The sequence below is a fragment of the Anastrepha obliqua genome, chromosome 5 (assembly GCF_027943255.1).
Source record: "Anastrepha obliqua isolate idAnaObli1 chromosome 5, idAnaObli1_1.0, whole genome shotgun sequence".
Classification (NCBI taxonomy): domain Eukaryota; kingdom Metazoa; phylum Arthropoda; class Insecta; order Diptera; family Tephritidae; genus Anastrepha; species Anastrepha obliqua.
In genome coordinates, this window is record NC_072896.1 from 122,688,375 (window position 1) to 122,704,427 (window position 16,053).

The 16,053-nt window shown below is 37.0% G+C and overlaps 1 protein-coding gene across 5 annotated transcripts in view; it reads right to left on the reverse strand.

Moving 5' to 3' along the window:
* Positions 1 to 13,037, reverse strand: part of LOC129249155 (ethanolaminephosphotransferase 1) — a 52,651-nt gene extending 39,614 nt beyond the window's left edge. For 2 of the 5 annotated variants that reach the window (XM_054888821.1, XM_054888817.1), the window contains exons 1-2: positions 11,847 to 12,093; positions 2,088 to 2,341 (exon numbers count right to left, since the gene is read on the reverse strand). In XM_054888821.1, coding sequence (XP_054744796.1) covers positions 2,088 to 2,144 — 57 coding nt within the window. In that variant the 5' untranslated portion in view covers positions 2,145 to 2,341; positions 11,847 to 12,093. Of the gene's footprint in view, positions 1 to 2,087; positions 2,342 to 3,092; positions 3,112 to 11,846; positions 12,094 to 12,853 lie in introns of those variants that run through there. The other 3 variants (XM_054888818.1, XM_054888819.1, XM_054888820.1) reach the window with 3 other exon arrangements.
* Positions 13,038 to 16,053: the final 3,016 nt, after the last annotated feature.

Consider the following 16,053-nt stretch of genomic DNA (forward strand, 5'->3'; position numbering starts at 1 on the left):
TCATACTCAGTAACTATTTGACTCCCGATTTAAAAATAATCTTCTATTTCATTGCCACTCCTTGTAAATGTAAGTTAAAATTCCAAACAACATAATATAAGAATATAGTTGTGATAGATAGTATGAAGAACAAATTATTATTTTAAAAACTTTCAGATTCCGATTCATTTTCGATAGCTCTTTTGTGTTTGGTTCCGTCTATTAGAGTTCCTGTGTAATTCCAAAATAATTCTTATTTAATTCCGTCCAATTTTTTAATCGCTCTAGGTTAAAACTACCTCCCATTGATTTTAAATGCGATAAACCCGTTAGATTGTTCCGGTATGATCTTCTTTGCCTTTTCTCTACTTCCTGAATAAGAGAGAATAAGTTATCCTTACCTAGGTCACTGAGTACAATTTTCAATTGTGTATCTGGTACTAGGCATGCTGAACCGATTTTTGGAGGTGTGGCCAATATCAGCCCGTTAACCGGCTCTCAGCGAATATGAAAGAATCAACTGCTTGGCTGACGTAATCGGAGTGGTTCGTTTACGAAGAAGTATTAGTGATATACGAAAAAAATCAACACAGCTTTCGTTCATGCCTTCGTTTCCATCTTAAAAACGACTGTGGACTGAGTGTGTGAATAGGTGTGAAACAAGCGGGCAGAAATCTGCTGCCGAAAGACCTGTGACGTGGCAATTGAAGTTGCTTTTACAATTTGCCCAAGTTGCACTAACACAATCTTATTTGTTTGTAAACCCATCTCCTGTTACATCAGCCCATCATATGGTTCTGTCATATTCTCTGAGATCACGCGTGACTACTGTCAAACTAACTACATAATTCTCTTAATATTCGTTGATTCATTGATATGTCATCACTTTCGCGTCAACAACGCTTACAAATTGTATTACGAATATCGACGCTCTGTTAAAAGTGTTCTTCGCGCGCTCAGTCCAACTTATGGTATTAGACCTATTTTCGTCTTAATGGCTACGCCAATAAGCAAAATTTCCGTATTTGAGCTGAAGAGCAACCGGAGGCGATTCAAGAACAGCCATTCCATCCATTGAAAACAACTGTTTTGAGCGGCCTAAAGACTAGAGGAACCATAAAACCATATTTTTTAAAGACAAGGCTTAATACCGAATGCCGGAAATCAAAGCCCCTGATCAAGACGGCGCTACTTGCCTTACAACCCGTGACACAATGGATTTACTGCGTCGTTGTTTCGGTGAGCAATGTATCTCTCGTCTCGAACCAGTGGATTGGCCACCAATTCGTGTGATGTCACACCTTTGGACTTTTATTTGTGGAGGTATGGAAAATCTAAATGCTTTGTAGATAAACCAGCTTTGAATGAGACATTGGAAGCCAACATTACTAAAGTTATTCGCGAGATACCGACCGAAGTCCTTGCAGCGAGTCATTCAAAATTGGTGTTTACGGCAGGCCGAATTACGACGCAGTTAAGGCCAATATTTGAAAGGATGCTACACAAAAATAATGAGATTTCCCAATCAATTTGAATTTTCGTTGTTTTATTTCAATTGAAAATTCGATAGCTCTAAATTAATCACCCGTTAATACCACGAACACAGAGAGATTGTAGAACCACGATAGGCGTACTAACGAGACATAGCCCAGTAGCAGCGTATGTTTATAAGAGAGGAATCTCGGACAGCGAGAAATGCAGGAAATGTTCAAAGGAAACTGTAGAGCATATTCTTTGCGGATGTCCTGCGGAAATATTTGGCCTTTCTAAATCGGCCGCCGTGGCCGAATGGTTGGCGGGTGCCCGGGTTCGAACCTCTGGGTATGAAACATCAAATGATGACGCACGGTCGTCGAGTGAATTCCTGCCAAGAAAAAAACTTCGCATAAAAAACTGTCTACCGTTCGGAGTCGGCTTAAAACTAAAGGCCCCCCATTTGTGGAACAGCATCAAGACGTGTATCAAAAATTGGAGGAGCAGCTCGGTCAAACACCCAATAAAGGTTGTAAGCGCCAATTATATATGTATAAATTCCGTGCATTTTTTTTTTAGGTTTTCAAAATTTTATTGGATAGAGCAATTCATTATGGACTACTAATTTAACTTACCTTATAACGTTCGAAGCCCTTCAAATGGGCCTCTGTTAAATATTTAATGCCCAACATTGTGGAATGTTTATTAGTAGCGCCAAGGCAGCGTTGAATGCAGGAAAGTTCGGATTCTGGTACTGAAGCTTGCGCGCTCGAATACTTTTCCCAACGGAATGTTGGCTTGGAATGCTGGGGTTGACGCGATTAAATTTTCTAAGCTATTAGACGAAGACGCGTAAAAGTATTAACTTCATTTCATACACTTCATTAAACTGGAATTAAAAAAAGACAACTTTCGATTAAAGGTAATTAATCACTAACGCTTGGCTTAATTTGGATACAATTTATTTTTATTATTGATTTCCACTGCTCTTTAATCGGTATGTTGTGGGTGTAACAGTTTTTCATATACACTTGCAACATGCAGTTGCAATAGCTTTTACTTGCAAAATTTACTACGACGCTGCACAATTTCCACTCATTAATTAAACTATCGTTATTGTTGTTATTGTTTTATTCGCGTAAATTCACACGCTGCTTGTTACACACACACACACACGCGTATGGTAAGCGCATATGTATATGTTAATAGTATTTTTTTGTTCACACTTTTTTAATTTCCCCACTTTTTCACACTTTTGTCAACTGCCCACAGTTGTGCGACACTGTGTTTGTTGTTGCTTTTATTATTGCTCTGCTTTTTCGTACGTTGTTCACGCAGCTACGTTTATTGCCAGTTTCAAGCGTAAAAAAAATTATGTAAAAATATATTTAATTTCACGGCGTGTCATGACGTCCGTCATCAGCAGAAATTGTTAACAATTACAACAACCTGCGTGACAGCAACCACCCGCTGGTGGCCAGCGTAAAAGGAATCCTTTGAATGAAAGCAACGTGATAAGCTCGCTCACTAACACACACAAGAGCACATCCAACCACCCACCCACCCACATTTACTCAGCAAGTAATCGTAATCGCTCATTGATTTCATTGGAGATTCTTCATTTCATTTGATTTAATTACCAATTTTCCACGCGTCAATGCAAAAGTCATAAAACGCCCAGATTACACGCAGCACCACTGACCGGCTATCACCAACACATACAATTAAATGAGTGTAGAAATATTTAGAAATGTAGTCACAGGGGAATGTAGTTCAGCGGAACGACAAAGCAGTGTGTCATGCCTTGGCGCGACAAATGTTGGTGTGTATGTGCATATTCGTGTGTGCAAGTGGCCTAATAGTCAGCCCAGCTACCAGATAATCAACTTTTACTACTTATTGCCGCGATTACAGTTGCTATTTTTTATTACTGTTTATTTTCCACTCTGCAGTCTTTTTATCAGTTCATCTGCTCAGGCCACCGGGCATAGCCGTGCGGGTGCTTATGTATGGCTTAGTCTAAGTGTTGTTATGCAAGGCCGATTTTTTGAATATTTCGTGCACATATTAGATTAAGTTGTTTCTATTGTACTAGCGGGGGATAATAACCAGGCTCAGAGTGCACCTCTGACATGACATAATTTCACTTAAAACCCAGCTGCTCATTTTCGAAAGCGTGCATACCTATACATATAAGACTGTGGAGCCCCTCTAGCTGCAAGATATACGAGTATACCAAAAATTCAATGGGAAACGCGGCCTAAAACTTCAACGCCAGTTTTTTTATAACACATGGACTGAAAAGTACTGGACCCAACACATAGAAGGTACTAGTTTTATTGCATTCACCTCTTTTTTAGTTGGTACTAACCTTAAAAAGACAGCTGCTAGAATTTTGTTATATTCGAATCATTAGTTCGTGAGTGACTGAGCTAAGAGTGGCGCTACTTTTGTTATTTTCAAAACATGGATCAAAAGGAATTTCGTCCTTTAGTTTCACACTTGGAAAGTGTTATGTGGACTCTGCTCCATCAGAAACAAATAATAAAACTATGGTTTGCTGACTTCAAACAGTGGACGTCCAAATGAGGCGGTAACGCCAGAAAACATCAAAACAATCCCCAAAATCGTTTTGAATGATCGAAAAGTGAAGTTGCGTGAGTTAGCTGGCATCGTAAAGATATCAAAAAACGCACTGGCTTTATTGTGCATGAGCGTTTGACTTTGAGAAGCTCTGTTGAAAGTGGGTGCCGCGTTTGCTCACTCTTTTGTTTCATCAGGCGGCGATAAAACCCCTCACAAAACAGTCGAAAACCTCCAAGATACCCATAAAATGCCGCTCATTTCTTAACGAGATGTTTAAGTAATATAATTTCGCCTAAGGGTAACATGGATTCCTGCCCATCGCGATATTGAGTGTTAATGCAGAACCTATGAGCTAGCGAGACTCGGCACCAAATTGACCGATGAGTACTTAGACAATGACATAGGCATACTCTTACAAACATGTAAGCTACTTATCCTTGAGGAAAGCGTAAGAACAGCGAACGAAAGATGGCGTAATGAAACCACGTGCAAAATCGCCCAAACGTACAAAATCTCTGCTAACCCATAATAATCACAGTCCTACACACTGACTTCCGTTATAACGGGGCACTGCCTAATAGGTAGGCACGCCCAAAGGATGGATGTGCAAGCACACAGAAGTTGTCTAGATGTGGAAGAGGAATAGACAATCTCGCACCTTCTGTGCCATTGTCCTGCTCTATCCAGACGCAGATTAAGCGCATTCTAGGTAGACAATTTTTCAAAGGATTGGAAGATCTTAGTTCTGCAGAAATCAGGGATATTCTAATATTTTTGAAAAACATACACTGGTTTTAGGAGAGATGGGGAGAAGCTTTCCACGCGGCATCACAATGGGCTATGTGCCTAAGTGTGTCCCACAGGACAACCGCTTTAACCTAACCTAACCTAACCTAACCTAACCTTTGTTTCATCAAGACAACGCACTGTTACAAGTCAAACAAAAGATTGGCAAAACTACATAAATTAAACTTTGAATTGCTCCCATATTCCCTCTATTCGCCAAATTTTTCTCCCAGCGACTAAGTGGCTGCCCACAGACCAAAAAAAATGCTCGCCACAGTAAGAAATTTCTCTCGAATGAGACGCTCAAACTGATGCCTATTTTGAGGCAAAAGATAAATCGTTTTACAAGAGTGCCATTGAAATGTTAGAGCGGCGCTGGAAAGATTGAGTTGTTCTTTGAAGGAAATTACGTTGATGAATAAAGCTAATTTTGAACAAAAAAAACCCGGGACTTTTCAGCCCATGTGTTATATTATCATTTGCAAAGCACGCAGACTAAGTAAAATATTTATTAACCGCATATACACATATTAACCGAAATATGCTCTTAATCTACAAGTATTCACACACATTTACACATACATGCCTCCGAATTTAGCTGTTGACTTTGATACTTTTGTACGCTTCCTACTGCAAGAAAATTACCACCTCTTCAATATCATCGCACTGGACGTTTAACTAACTTTTAAAGCACATAAAATATACTTTCAGCAAATCGCCTGTGATTTACGACTAACTTAGTATCGCCAGCCACATCGCAGAGCGCTTTTCTCCACATACAATTGCTTTTGATAGGTGTTGCTAACCAGTGTACAAATTCTACGAACGATTATTATGGAGTATAGTGAATTATTGGCGATTGTAAATCATAGCTGCATCGCTTGAATATATTGAGCCTACTTTTGCTGAAGAATTGTCATGGGCAGGTGCACCTGCTATTGACCTATCTTAATATCGTTTATGTGAAGAAAATCATACTATGTGAAATCTATAGTATAAAAAAGGGCACATACACTACAACTCAGAAATTTTATTCAATATTATTCCAATATGAAATGGAGCATTCTTGACCTTCAGAATAGAAAATGAGCACCAGTATGCAAATATATGTACTCCTATTTATGTACCAAGTATGTGGAGTTAGAGAGCAAATTGAAAACTGTCTTATAGGATCTGCAAGTTTAAACAGGTATGGAGATTGTTCCGCTATTTCGTAGTTTTCAGTTTTGCTCTCGCCACTGCTCTGAACTTGCACATATACATATACTTGTACATATGTGATAGTGCAGGTACCATAAAACGAGCGAGATAAACTGTTTTTCTCCAAGATATGTTGCGTTACTGTTCGGATTTCTAAAGGGTGGTTAAATTTCAAGGGCCGATGTTGAATGTGAACCACACCTAAACGTCAAGCTTTTTTCTGTATTTCATTTGACGCTTTTCAATTTCTGACTAACTCAATTTGAACCATGGAAAGATACATAATCGGGCAACGCGTTAAAGTTATGAAAATGGGCGTTCAAATCAAAATGCATATCGCGCACTTCGTGAAGAAAATCATCTTCAGTGATGAGGCACATTTTCACCTCAGTGGATTCGTCAATAAGCAGAATTGCCGCATTTCGGCGAATAATAATCCAAGAGTGATTGCCGAAAAACCAATGCACCCACAAAGAGTGACTGTTTGGTGCGGTTTATGGGCCGGCGGCATCATTGAGCGGTATTTTTTCCAAAATGAGTTACTGTGAATAGTATTTGCTATCTTTACGGCCCGAATTGGAAGATATGGATGTGGACGATATGTGGTTTCAACCGGACGGTACCACTTGTCACACAGCTAACGAAACAACGGCTCTTTTGCGCGCAAAATTTGATGGCCGAATAATCTCACGTCGCGGCGATGTCAATTGGCCGCCAAGATCATGTGATTTGACACCGTTGGACTTCTTTCTTTGGGGTTATTTGAAAGAAAAGGTGTACGTCGATAAGGCAGCAACAATTTAAGAGCTAAAGAATGAGATAACTCGGCACATTAACGGCATAGAACCTCAATTATCGAAAATTATCGTCATCGAAAATTTGGACCATCGGGTGGAGATGTGCCGCCGAGGCCGCGGCGGCCATTTGGCCGATATTTTATTTCATACGTAGTTGAGCCACACCAATATTATCATAATAAAGAGAAATGACAATAATTTCTTAAAAAAATTGTATTTTATTCAAAAGCAACACTGGCCCTTGAAACCTAACCACCCTTTATATACTTGCATAAGAGGTTGATTCTATTAATTTTGATTTCTCTATCTGAACGTACTTGCAATTGTGAATGCAGGCAAGTATTGCAACGAAATGTGGAGAATGCATTATGCTCCAATAGAGTTCGGTATCACTATACTTCATCTCATACAGCAACAATTTCTTATGCATACGCGCTCTGAAATATCCCTCGTGTTTACCCTTATGAAATACGCACTTTTTCTGTTCCGCAGTCACAAATAAAAACAAATATTTATAAAAGTTGAGTGAAGAAATTCTTATATAAGAAAAAAAAAATAATTTACATAAAAAGTACGTGTTAATAACACTGCCTGACTTATTCCATAAAGAATGATTGTAGAAGGAAAGTTGGGGCGTTCTTCTACGCTAAGATTACTCAATTACTGACTAAAGAGCGAAAGTTGGAATGAATAAAGCGAGAAAGAAATACTTATATAAAAGTGACAGAGATCGGGCGGAAATGAACTTTACATAAATATCTGTGCCTAGCAAATGTTTGAGTAATTAGAACAAAGTCATACGATTAGAGACAAAGTTGAATGAGTCTACAGAAAAAAATTGAAGAAAAATTTGAAAATAAATGAAGAAAATCATGTAGTTTATAAAACTTGTCGTGCTCGACGTAGATGGATTAAATTTTTATATGATTAAAAGCTTATTAATTTTTAAATAAAATAGGAAAATGGGCTAATGAATTTTATATGAGAAAACAATTTCAAGAACTAATTAGTCCACCTTGATTTGTGTTTTTGTGGAAAAACTTAATAAGAGTCCACGCAGCGGGCGCAAGTGTGGTGTCAATTCGACTTCTTGATTAGGGAGGCAAAGAGCATATAGAGGAAGCGTGTGGGAAAATTATCTAAAACTGTTATTAAGTTAAAACAAAAGAAAATTATAGGGGAAGGATGAAGAAAATCGGTTGTAAATGCATTATTAGTAATTTTCGTAATATTCTTGCGTAGACAAGTGTACCACTCGAAAGGATGTAAGTGATTATATACGTATACATACATACATACATATATACGTGGATGGTTTAAAAAGTTCGCGCCAAAAAAGGCAACATGTTTTTGTTAATTTTTCGACATAATCTCTTTTTAGGCTTATATCGAATGACCAACGGTGTTCTCGTTTTTGTTCAAGTGACTAGAACCAAATAGCCAATCGTTTCTGCAATCACCTACTCGTTTGAATATAACCTCTTTTCCGCCAATCATTTCTTCAAATTTGAGATCAAATAATAGTCCGAAAGTCTAGATAATAGGAGGGATATGGAACGGGTTGGAATCATATTTCCATTGATTTTGCGACTACTTCCTCGATTCAAGCGAATGCCAAACGAAAAGGAATACACCGATTTGGCTAGAACTTGGTCTACGTTCTTCCAAGAGATGCTACTTACTAAACCTAACTTCGATACGTGTCAGTAGTGCCATCTCTCTGACTTTGATGGGTGTTTGGGCGAACTCCTCCTTCTAACGGCAGATGGTTTTTTAGGCGGTGCTTTTAAATAAATAGTAGAAAAAATTTTGCGAACAGCTGTTTGCAGCCTAACTGATACCATAAAGGCATTTAAAGTGTATTTCACTATAGATTCTTATACTCGATCCTTTGCAAACATTTTCCAAAATGGAGTTCAAGTTCAAAGATCTTGGCATCGTCACCGACTGTGTTAATCTATGTTTTCCTTGCGCAACCCCTTTTATAAGGCACATACAGCTTACTATTTTAAACCTTTTTTGCAATTTAATTTGGGTCCATCTCTTAAGACGCTGAAGCTTGATGTAGTCGGTGATTTGGAAGTCGTTTAGCTCAGTTAGGCATTCATCTTTGTAAGTTAACGATAGTTAACGTGATCTATCTGCACCGGTTCAAGGTGCAAATATATATGTTAAGCTTTTCTTCATCCGCAGTAACGCAAGATCTAATAATTTTTTTATAGAGCTGCAGCGTCGAAAGAAACGAGGAGCCTAAAGCCTTGTATAACGAAAAGAAGAAAACGTTTCCTGCGTGGATCCTCGCACTAACTTCTTGTTTGGATGATCTGCTGATCAATATGGCAGATTTACATTCATTTGGAACTCTTCCAATGCACAACATTATTTATATAAGACCTACGCACAGTGGTCCGGCGGCATTTTTGAAATAAAAATTTGATAATGCAGATGTTTTCTTAAATATTCAAGGCAGATTTCCTGAAAATATTACTTAATTTAACAAATTTTTCATTGTAGTTTTTTGACTTTAAACATGAAATTGTATGCAAATCGTACTTCATACAAGAGTTTCATTTTCATGTCTGCAAATAAATATTACCATTTGATTGTTAACCAAATATTGAAAAAAAAGATAATTGAATATATTAACGGAAACAGTAATAATTCTCTTAAGTTGTGGTACAAAATCCAATTTTTTTTTTAAATTTCAAAATTTTTCGAAAATTTTTTTTTAAAGATCATTTTTTCGAGTGGTCCACACCGGTCTACTTGAAATCAACATGAGTGATGTAGCCACATATTTCAGCTATGATCTCAAACTGAAACCTGTTGCGCAAAGTTGCGCAAATTAAAAATAATGTAGCTTTTGTGCATTTACCCACAGGCAAAACGTTACATATGGCTTATGCAATTTTGTGTAAAAGACAGAAAAAGACATCACAGACCTCATCAGCATTAAGAGACAACTAAAAAAAAAATGTATTAAAAAAACAAAATTTTTTTTTAATATTATTACAATATTAATATGATATACAATATGTATATATAACACTATTTTATATATGTATATATAAAACATTTTTATCTGTCACTGGAGGAACGGGCATAAGCCGATTAGAATATTAACGAATATCTGAGAATTGCTTGTAATAATAAAATCAAAATGACGTATAGTTTTGAAAAAAGGAGTTATTTATTTTTTTGCGTTCTTCAGAAAAATAAAGTTTTAAGTCAAAGAAGTTAGAATTACAAGATTACGTTCTTGAGAAGCTTCAATACCATGATGATAGTGTGAAAGAATTGAAAGATCAGGTTTTGAAGATTGTTAGTAATTTTTGTAAAGATATTAATAGAAAATTAGAACGATCTAACAGACAATGGGGTCGCGTATTAAATGAGAATGCATCTTGGTTAGCTGAAAAAATTGATTTTCCCTTAAACAACAACTTTAAATCCTCTTCATTTTCAAAAAAGGTTCTTGCGCTTTTAAATTTGAAAAATGATCCAGCCTCAGAAAACAGCTCATCAGAAACCGAGGATTCTGAATCATAAAAAAAAATTAAAAATGAAAAACAAAAAAACAATAAATATCCAAAAAAAAATTTAAAAACTAAAACAAAAAAAAATTAAAAAAAAAAAAAAAAAAAAATTAAAAATTAAAAATAAAAAAAAAATTAAAAATTAAAAAAAAATAAAAAATAAAAAAATCTAAAAACAAAAAAAACAAAATGAGAAGAGAATAACCTTACCGTAAACCTCCACGTGGTACTCTCTGGGATAGTGAAAAATGTAAAAATGAACTCACCAGCTAATTACGGAAGTAAAAATGTATTTATAGTATTCAATGAATTTAAAATTTGCTAAAACTAAGGTCAGATTCGTCATCACTGATTCTTAGAACCCCTAAATATATATTTTCAGCTTAATTAAATGAGTTTTTGAATTTTGTCCGCCAACGCCTTCTGGTCGGACCACTGTGCAACGATAGGGATGCATAACTCCAAATTAAACATACGCCAATTCTGGCTTTTCAGAAGGCTGGCAAAAACATTGCACCTTTCTCAAAATTTTGTTTAGAAATATTTCAACCCTAGCGGCAACATATGTATGTATCTCTTGTCATGGAACCAAACCCGATTCTTAACATGAGCCACATCCGACTATAAATTCGATTTTTACACATCTACAAACTAGCACCATACAGAAATCCAAATAAACTTATAAACATTCCCAGATTCATATACACAGGCAGATACAACTAAACTTATATTGATTTGCATACGTATATGACACACTAGATTATGTTTATTGATTTCGAAAAAAGCCGTTTCGCTTCTCTATCCCGTTTCAAACCAGAAACTAGTTCAGTAGTTCACCAGTTCAGTTTTTTCTGTGGCGTAGTTATGTGAACTTTTGATGAAGATTACCGCTAGAACCGCTGCACGCACAAATGAGCTTATACAAATTTTGGAGCGTAAATACGTTTTCGCATTGGTAGTTTTTCTCTCCGCCACCACTGTACTTCTTCTCAGTCTGTTGACACAATAACAACACCGCCAGTAGTAACAACTGAGAACAGAAACACAAGAACAATCACAACAGCAGCAGCAATGTCAGCTGAGTATTGCACATGGCGCATTCACAAGCAACTACATACATATATATGTATGTATGCATATAAAGAGGTATGTTTTATGTGGTACATACATATGTCCATGAGTTTGACTCGGCCGATTATATGGGTACTGTAGAAACACATGTGAACACACAACACAGTGACAAACTTAAGACTACACTTCGCATAAAAAATTCAGTCTTAGGCACATACATACATATGTACATATTTGCATGCATATGCGATTTAATCTCTCCACATTAGTTATTTAAATTGATACTAAGTCAATGTTTCCTTCACTCTTCCGCAATATTCTCTTTAATGCACTTATTTAATTAAATTAAGAAACAATGATTTAATTTTTTTATTTTTATTTATGTAATTGACTTGACTGTTCTCTAAGTTTAGTTTACCGGCGAGTTGGCACCTCCTTTACTGTCGCCTGTCCTTGTGCACGCCAGTAGACAAACAATTCGACCGGTTATGGCAACAACCATTCAAAATATGGCATGCAAGAGAACGGCGCAGGAGAGTTGAAGGTGAGACGTCAGATACGAAAGGATAGTAACTCCACGTTTTGCTGCAACAATGACAATTGAAATCGAAAGAAGACGACTACTACCTACGACTAGGGGACCGACATTTACGCCTCGCGGCTTTGCTCAAGACTGAATGGCAATTGCCAGACGCGAACAAAGGCAAGAGTAAAAGCAAAAAACAAATGCAGAGGCAGAAGCAGCAGCAGCAAACGGGCTATAGCTTTGGGATTCGATTATTCCTACATATGGTATGTATGTATGGATGCATGGATGTGTGCACGTATCAACGACTGGTTGGCTCTACATGAAGTACCCGGCCGCACTCAGCCTAGGCCACAGCAGAATATTTTATAGTATAGTGCATAGTTGTATGTATGTTGAGCCATGCCGCGACGACGGCGTTGACGTTTGTGGGCAACAATAATGATAGCGTCGTACGCGCGAACATATTGTGCTTTTATAAGTTAGCTGTTGTTTTGCACAAATATATACATACTTATGTATGCATGTATATATTCTTGAATATAAATGTTATATGTTGATTAGTTATTCTCTTTTTTGTTATCATTGAACTCTTGCTTCCACTAGCATTAGTGCCTACTATTATTTATTTTGTATTTGTTTCCCTCCCCATTAAGTAACATACATACACACACACACATATCTATTTGCTTATGCCGGCTACAGGGTTGCAGTCACGTTATATGTTACACCTCTGCTGCTGCTATTGTGCCTGCAGTCGGCACTTTACTACTGTCACTTTTCAAAGCAGCCAATTTTTTCACTCTCTTCTTTAACGACTTTGCTCTCCATCGCGTGATTTTCAGCTTTTTGGGGTTATTGTTATTGCCTCAATGCGGCATTTTACTGCACAATCTTACCAGCCTGTATTCTCAGCGAAATTTCCTGTAAGCACGAACTCAATAGGAAAGCCTTATCAATGAAATTGTCTTGCTGTTTTAAAGTTTTGTGTTTTGGATTTGTATTTGCTGCTATTATTTTTTCCGCTTTTGAATTATTTCACTATTGTACCGACACTAGGGGACTACTGTTCTACTGAGGTTATCAGGCGATGAAGGATGCTGTAAAGGCAAGCACTCTCACGTATTACAACTACAAAGGGATTATCTATGTATATGTAAGTAAATATGTATGTGCATATATATACAGGGTTGTCCAAACTTGTGCATGCATTCTTTTAAAAGTAAAATTAAATGAAGAAAGTCCTTAGCAGGTAGTGCAGGATGCGGCCATTCATACAAATTACAAATAAGTACGTGAAGTAAATAAATGTATGTACAGGATGGTCCTAATACATCTATCCTTTCGAAAGTTAAATAAAGAGAGGAAAATTTAATTTATATAAATATTTTATTCTTTAATAATATATATTATAGTTTATTACTAAGTGGCCCCAGGTGCATGTACTGCGAAGCACCGAACGATGGCGCTGAAAACAGATTCTTTAATTGCGGCAGATAACGCGTGGAAAGAGATGCTCTGAGGGAGCAATTTGGCGACATCGCGCCGACCAATGTGATCGGCAAGATGCTTGAACGCGAAGATAACTGGAATGCGGTTAAAAATAGGTTTAAGGCATATTTCGGATGTACGCCTGGGTCCGCCCAAAGTAATGCATAAAGTAGTCCCGCGAAGGAAGTCTCCCCAGAAGAGAAGGAGGGATTGTTTCAGTGGTCACCCCACTCGACGCAGTATACAACGGTCGCTGTAAGTGCGAAGGCATTTTGAACCCTACCTCACCCACCAAAAAAAAACATTATAATAATAATAATAAATATTTATACCAAAAAAATATGATTTTGTTTTGTAGAACATGATTCCATTCATAGGGTCGGTCCTCTAAGCTGATTCCGTAGTCAAAAACTTTTCTGACGGTTTCTGTTGGTTTGTGAAATCGATCCTTAACCACAACCAGTTGGTGGAAGCCACAATTTCTAAACCTAATGTATTATCTGTCCTCTTGTATCGATCGGAAACCTGGCTCACAAGCAATTGAATGGCAAACAAAATTCAAAGCTTTTTTACGCAGGATATTAAAGATCTGGTGGCTCAACGCCATAAGTTAAGATGATCTGTAAGAGAGATGCAAAATTCAACCCTATCGGTGGACAAATTTGATAAACCTGAGCAAGTGGAGGTTTTCCAATCCATGCTTCGTAGGAACGCAACTGAAATCTGTCGTCAAGTCCTAAATTGGAACCCGCAAGCTGCTCGCAATTCTAGTCGTCTAAACATTTCGTGAAGGAGAACAATCTAGAAAGGAGTTGAAGCAAAGGAAAGACTTTGAACGGAGTTAAGCTTTACAAAAACAGAACCAAATGAAGGTGTTCCATTTAGGTCCAATGCTGCGTTGTAAGAAATAGAAACCGATGATGATTTGGCATCTCCAAGACGTGCAATAACGCAATAACTGAACGTAGTGTGCAAAAGAGCGCTTGTTCCACCGAAAGATCATTCTTTTTCATATCTTTATTTTACGTGCATTTGGGCCAACCTGTACGTATATAATAAATAAATAAGCACTGCTCATTTTTTGTTATATGTAGATGCATAAACCCTGCAGTAAATTGAGCTGCTTTCATGCTGAAGCGCAACTAAGTCATCTTGAGATGGCCACAATTAGCCTTTCAATCGATGAATATAATTTCAACTGCCATATTAAAAAAAAATGGAAGTGAAGTTTAACCGTCGTTCAGATGTACCAAAAGGTCTTAAATTTAAGTTGTGGCCACCTATTTTATAGTTTTTCGAAATATACTGCATATTTTTCGACAATTTGCCTTAGGAATATTTCCAATCCACTTAAAACACTTCTAAAAAACACGGTTTTTAAATATATCATGGACCTAGAAAACAAATAAACAAAAAGAAATCCTTGGTTGTCAAATCAAAGCTGTGCGGCGACTGACTCATGAATTCGATGCTTCTACATTTCACAACTTTTATTCAAACTTATACAAAGCCAGCCTTGAGACATTAGCATTACAAGGGGTCTACAGGACCAGATGTAGCAGGCTATTGATTCGTTTCATAGCCGAAAAAGTGCTACGAATAATATATGAATGTGTGTATGCATGTATTTGCGACAGTAGCCGAATAAATCATAAAATTAAAGTAGATACCCTGCAAAAACTGCGATTTGTCCGGGATATGTCGCAAAGGAACATGCGACTACTGCCACTTTTAATCTCTTTATATGGAATGAAATGTTCCCTTTTGTTTGGGCATATCCTAAGAAGAGATTAATTGTACACGAACGCCTATAAACTGAGATTAGCCGATCTCGAAATTCAAAATTTACATCTATGCCTCACTCATCTGTTGGCAACGCAATAACCAATGATGTACTATACTTGAGGTCTAGAGTTCAAATCTTGGCACATACAAAGAAAATTGTATTTATTTTTTTTCCTTGTAAATACTTTGTAAATTTTAAAATTTTATTTAAATTTCTAATTCAATTTACAAGTAACTTTATATTTGATTTGAAAACTGTACATACCTGAAGGTGCGCTCGAATCAGAATCTTCAGAATATAAAGCGGTTGCCTTCACATTATGCCAGCGCCATCTTCTCTGAGTGCAGTGGCTATTGAGGTTTGTTCTCAGCCTTATTGCTTTCAAACTTCGAGATAGAGATACGAAATTATCGCATTAACCCAATTCGCAATAACCAATTGTTCCCCATGGGCACTAATCCTAGAATACTCTTTTTAGTGACTAGCCGTACAAATTTTTGCAGAGTAATTATAGACATTTTCTGGAAACGAGTATCATTCCTCGGAGGACTAGTTTCGCACTACTTTGCACACAGCTCAAACTTCTACAAGGCTAGTTTTCCCCTTGCTATCACTTGTTGTTGCCTCATAAACTGTTGTTGCTCCTTGCTTTCCAATCAATAAATTGTAGTATTTTCTAAGCCGGAACTATCAGCACTTTAGTAATTGAATTCAATAACATTCAAATGATGATGCATTGTTTTGCGCCTTAAAATTCAATTCAAGGGAATACAGAAGCGCCGGATGGTGTTAAATTAGATTAGTAGTCATTTGATAATTTAA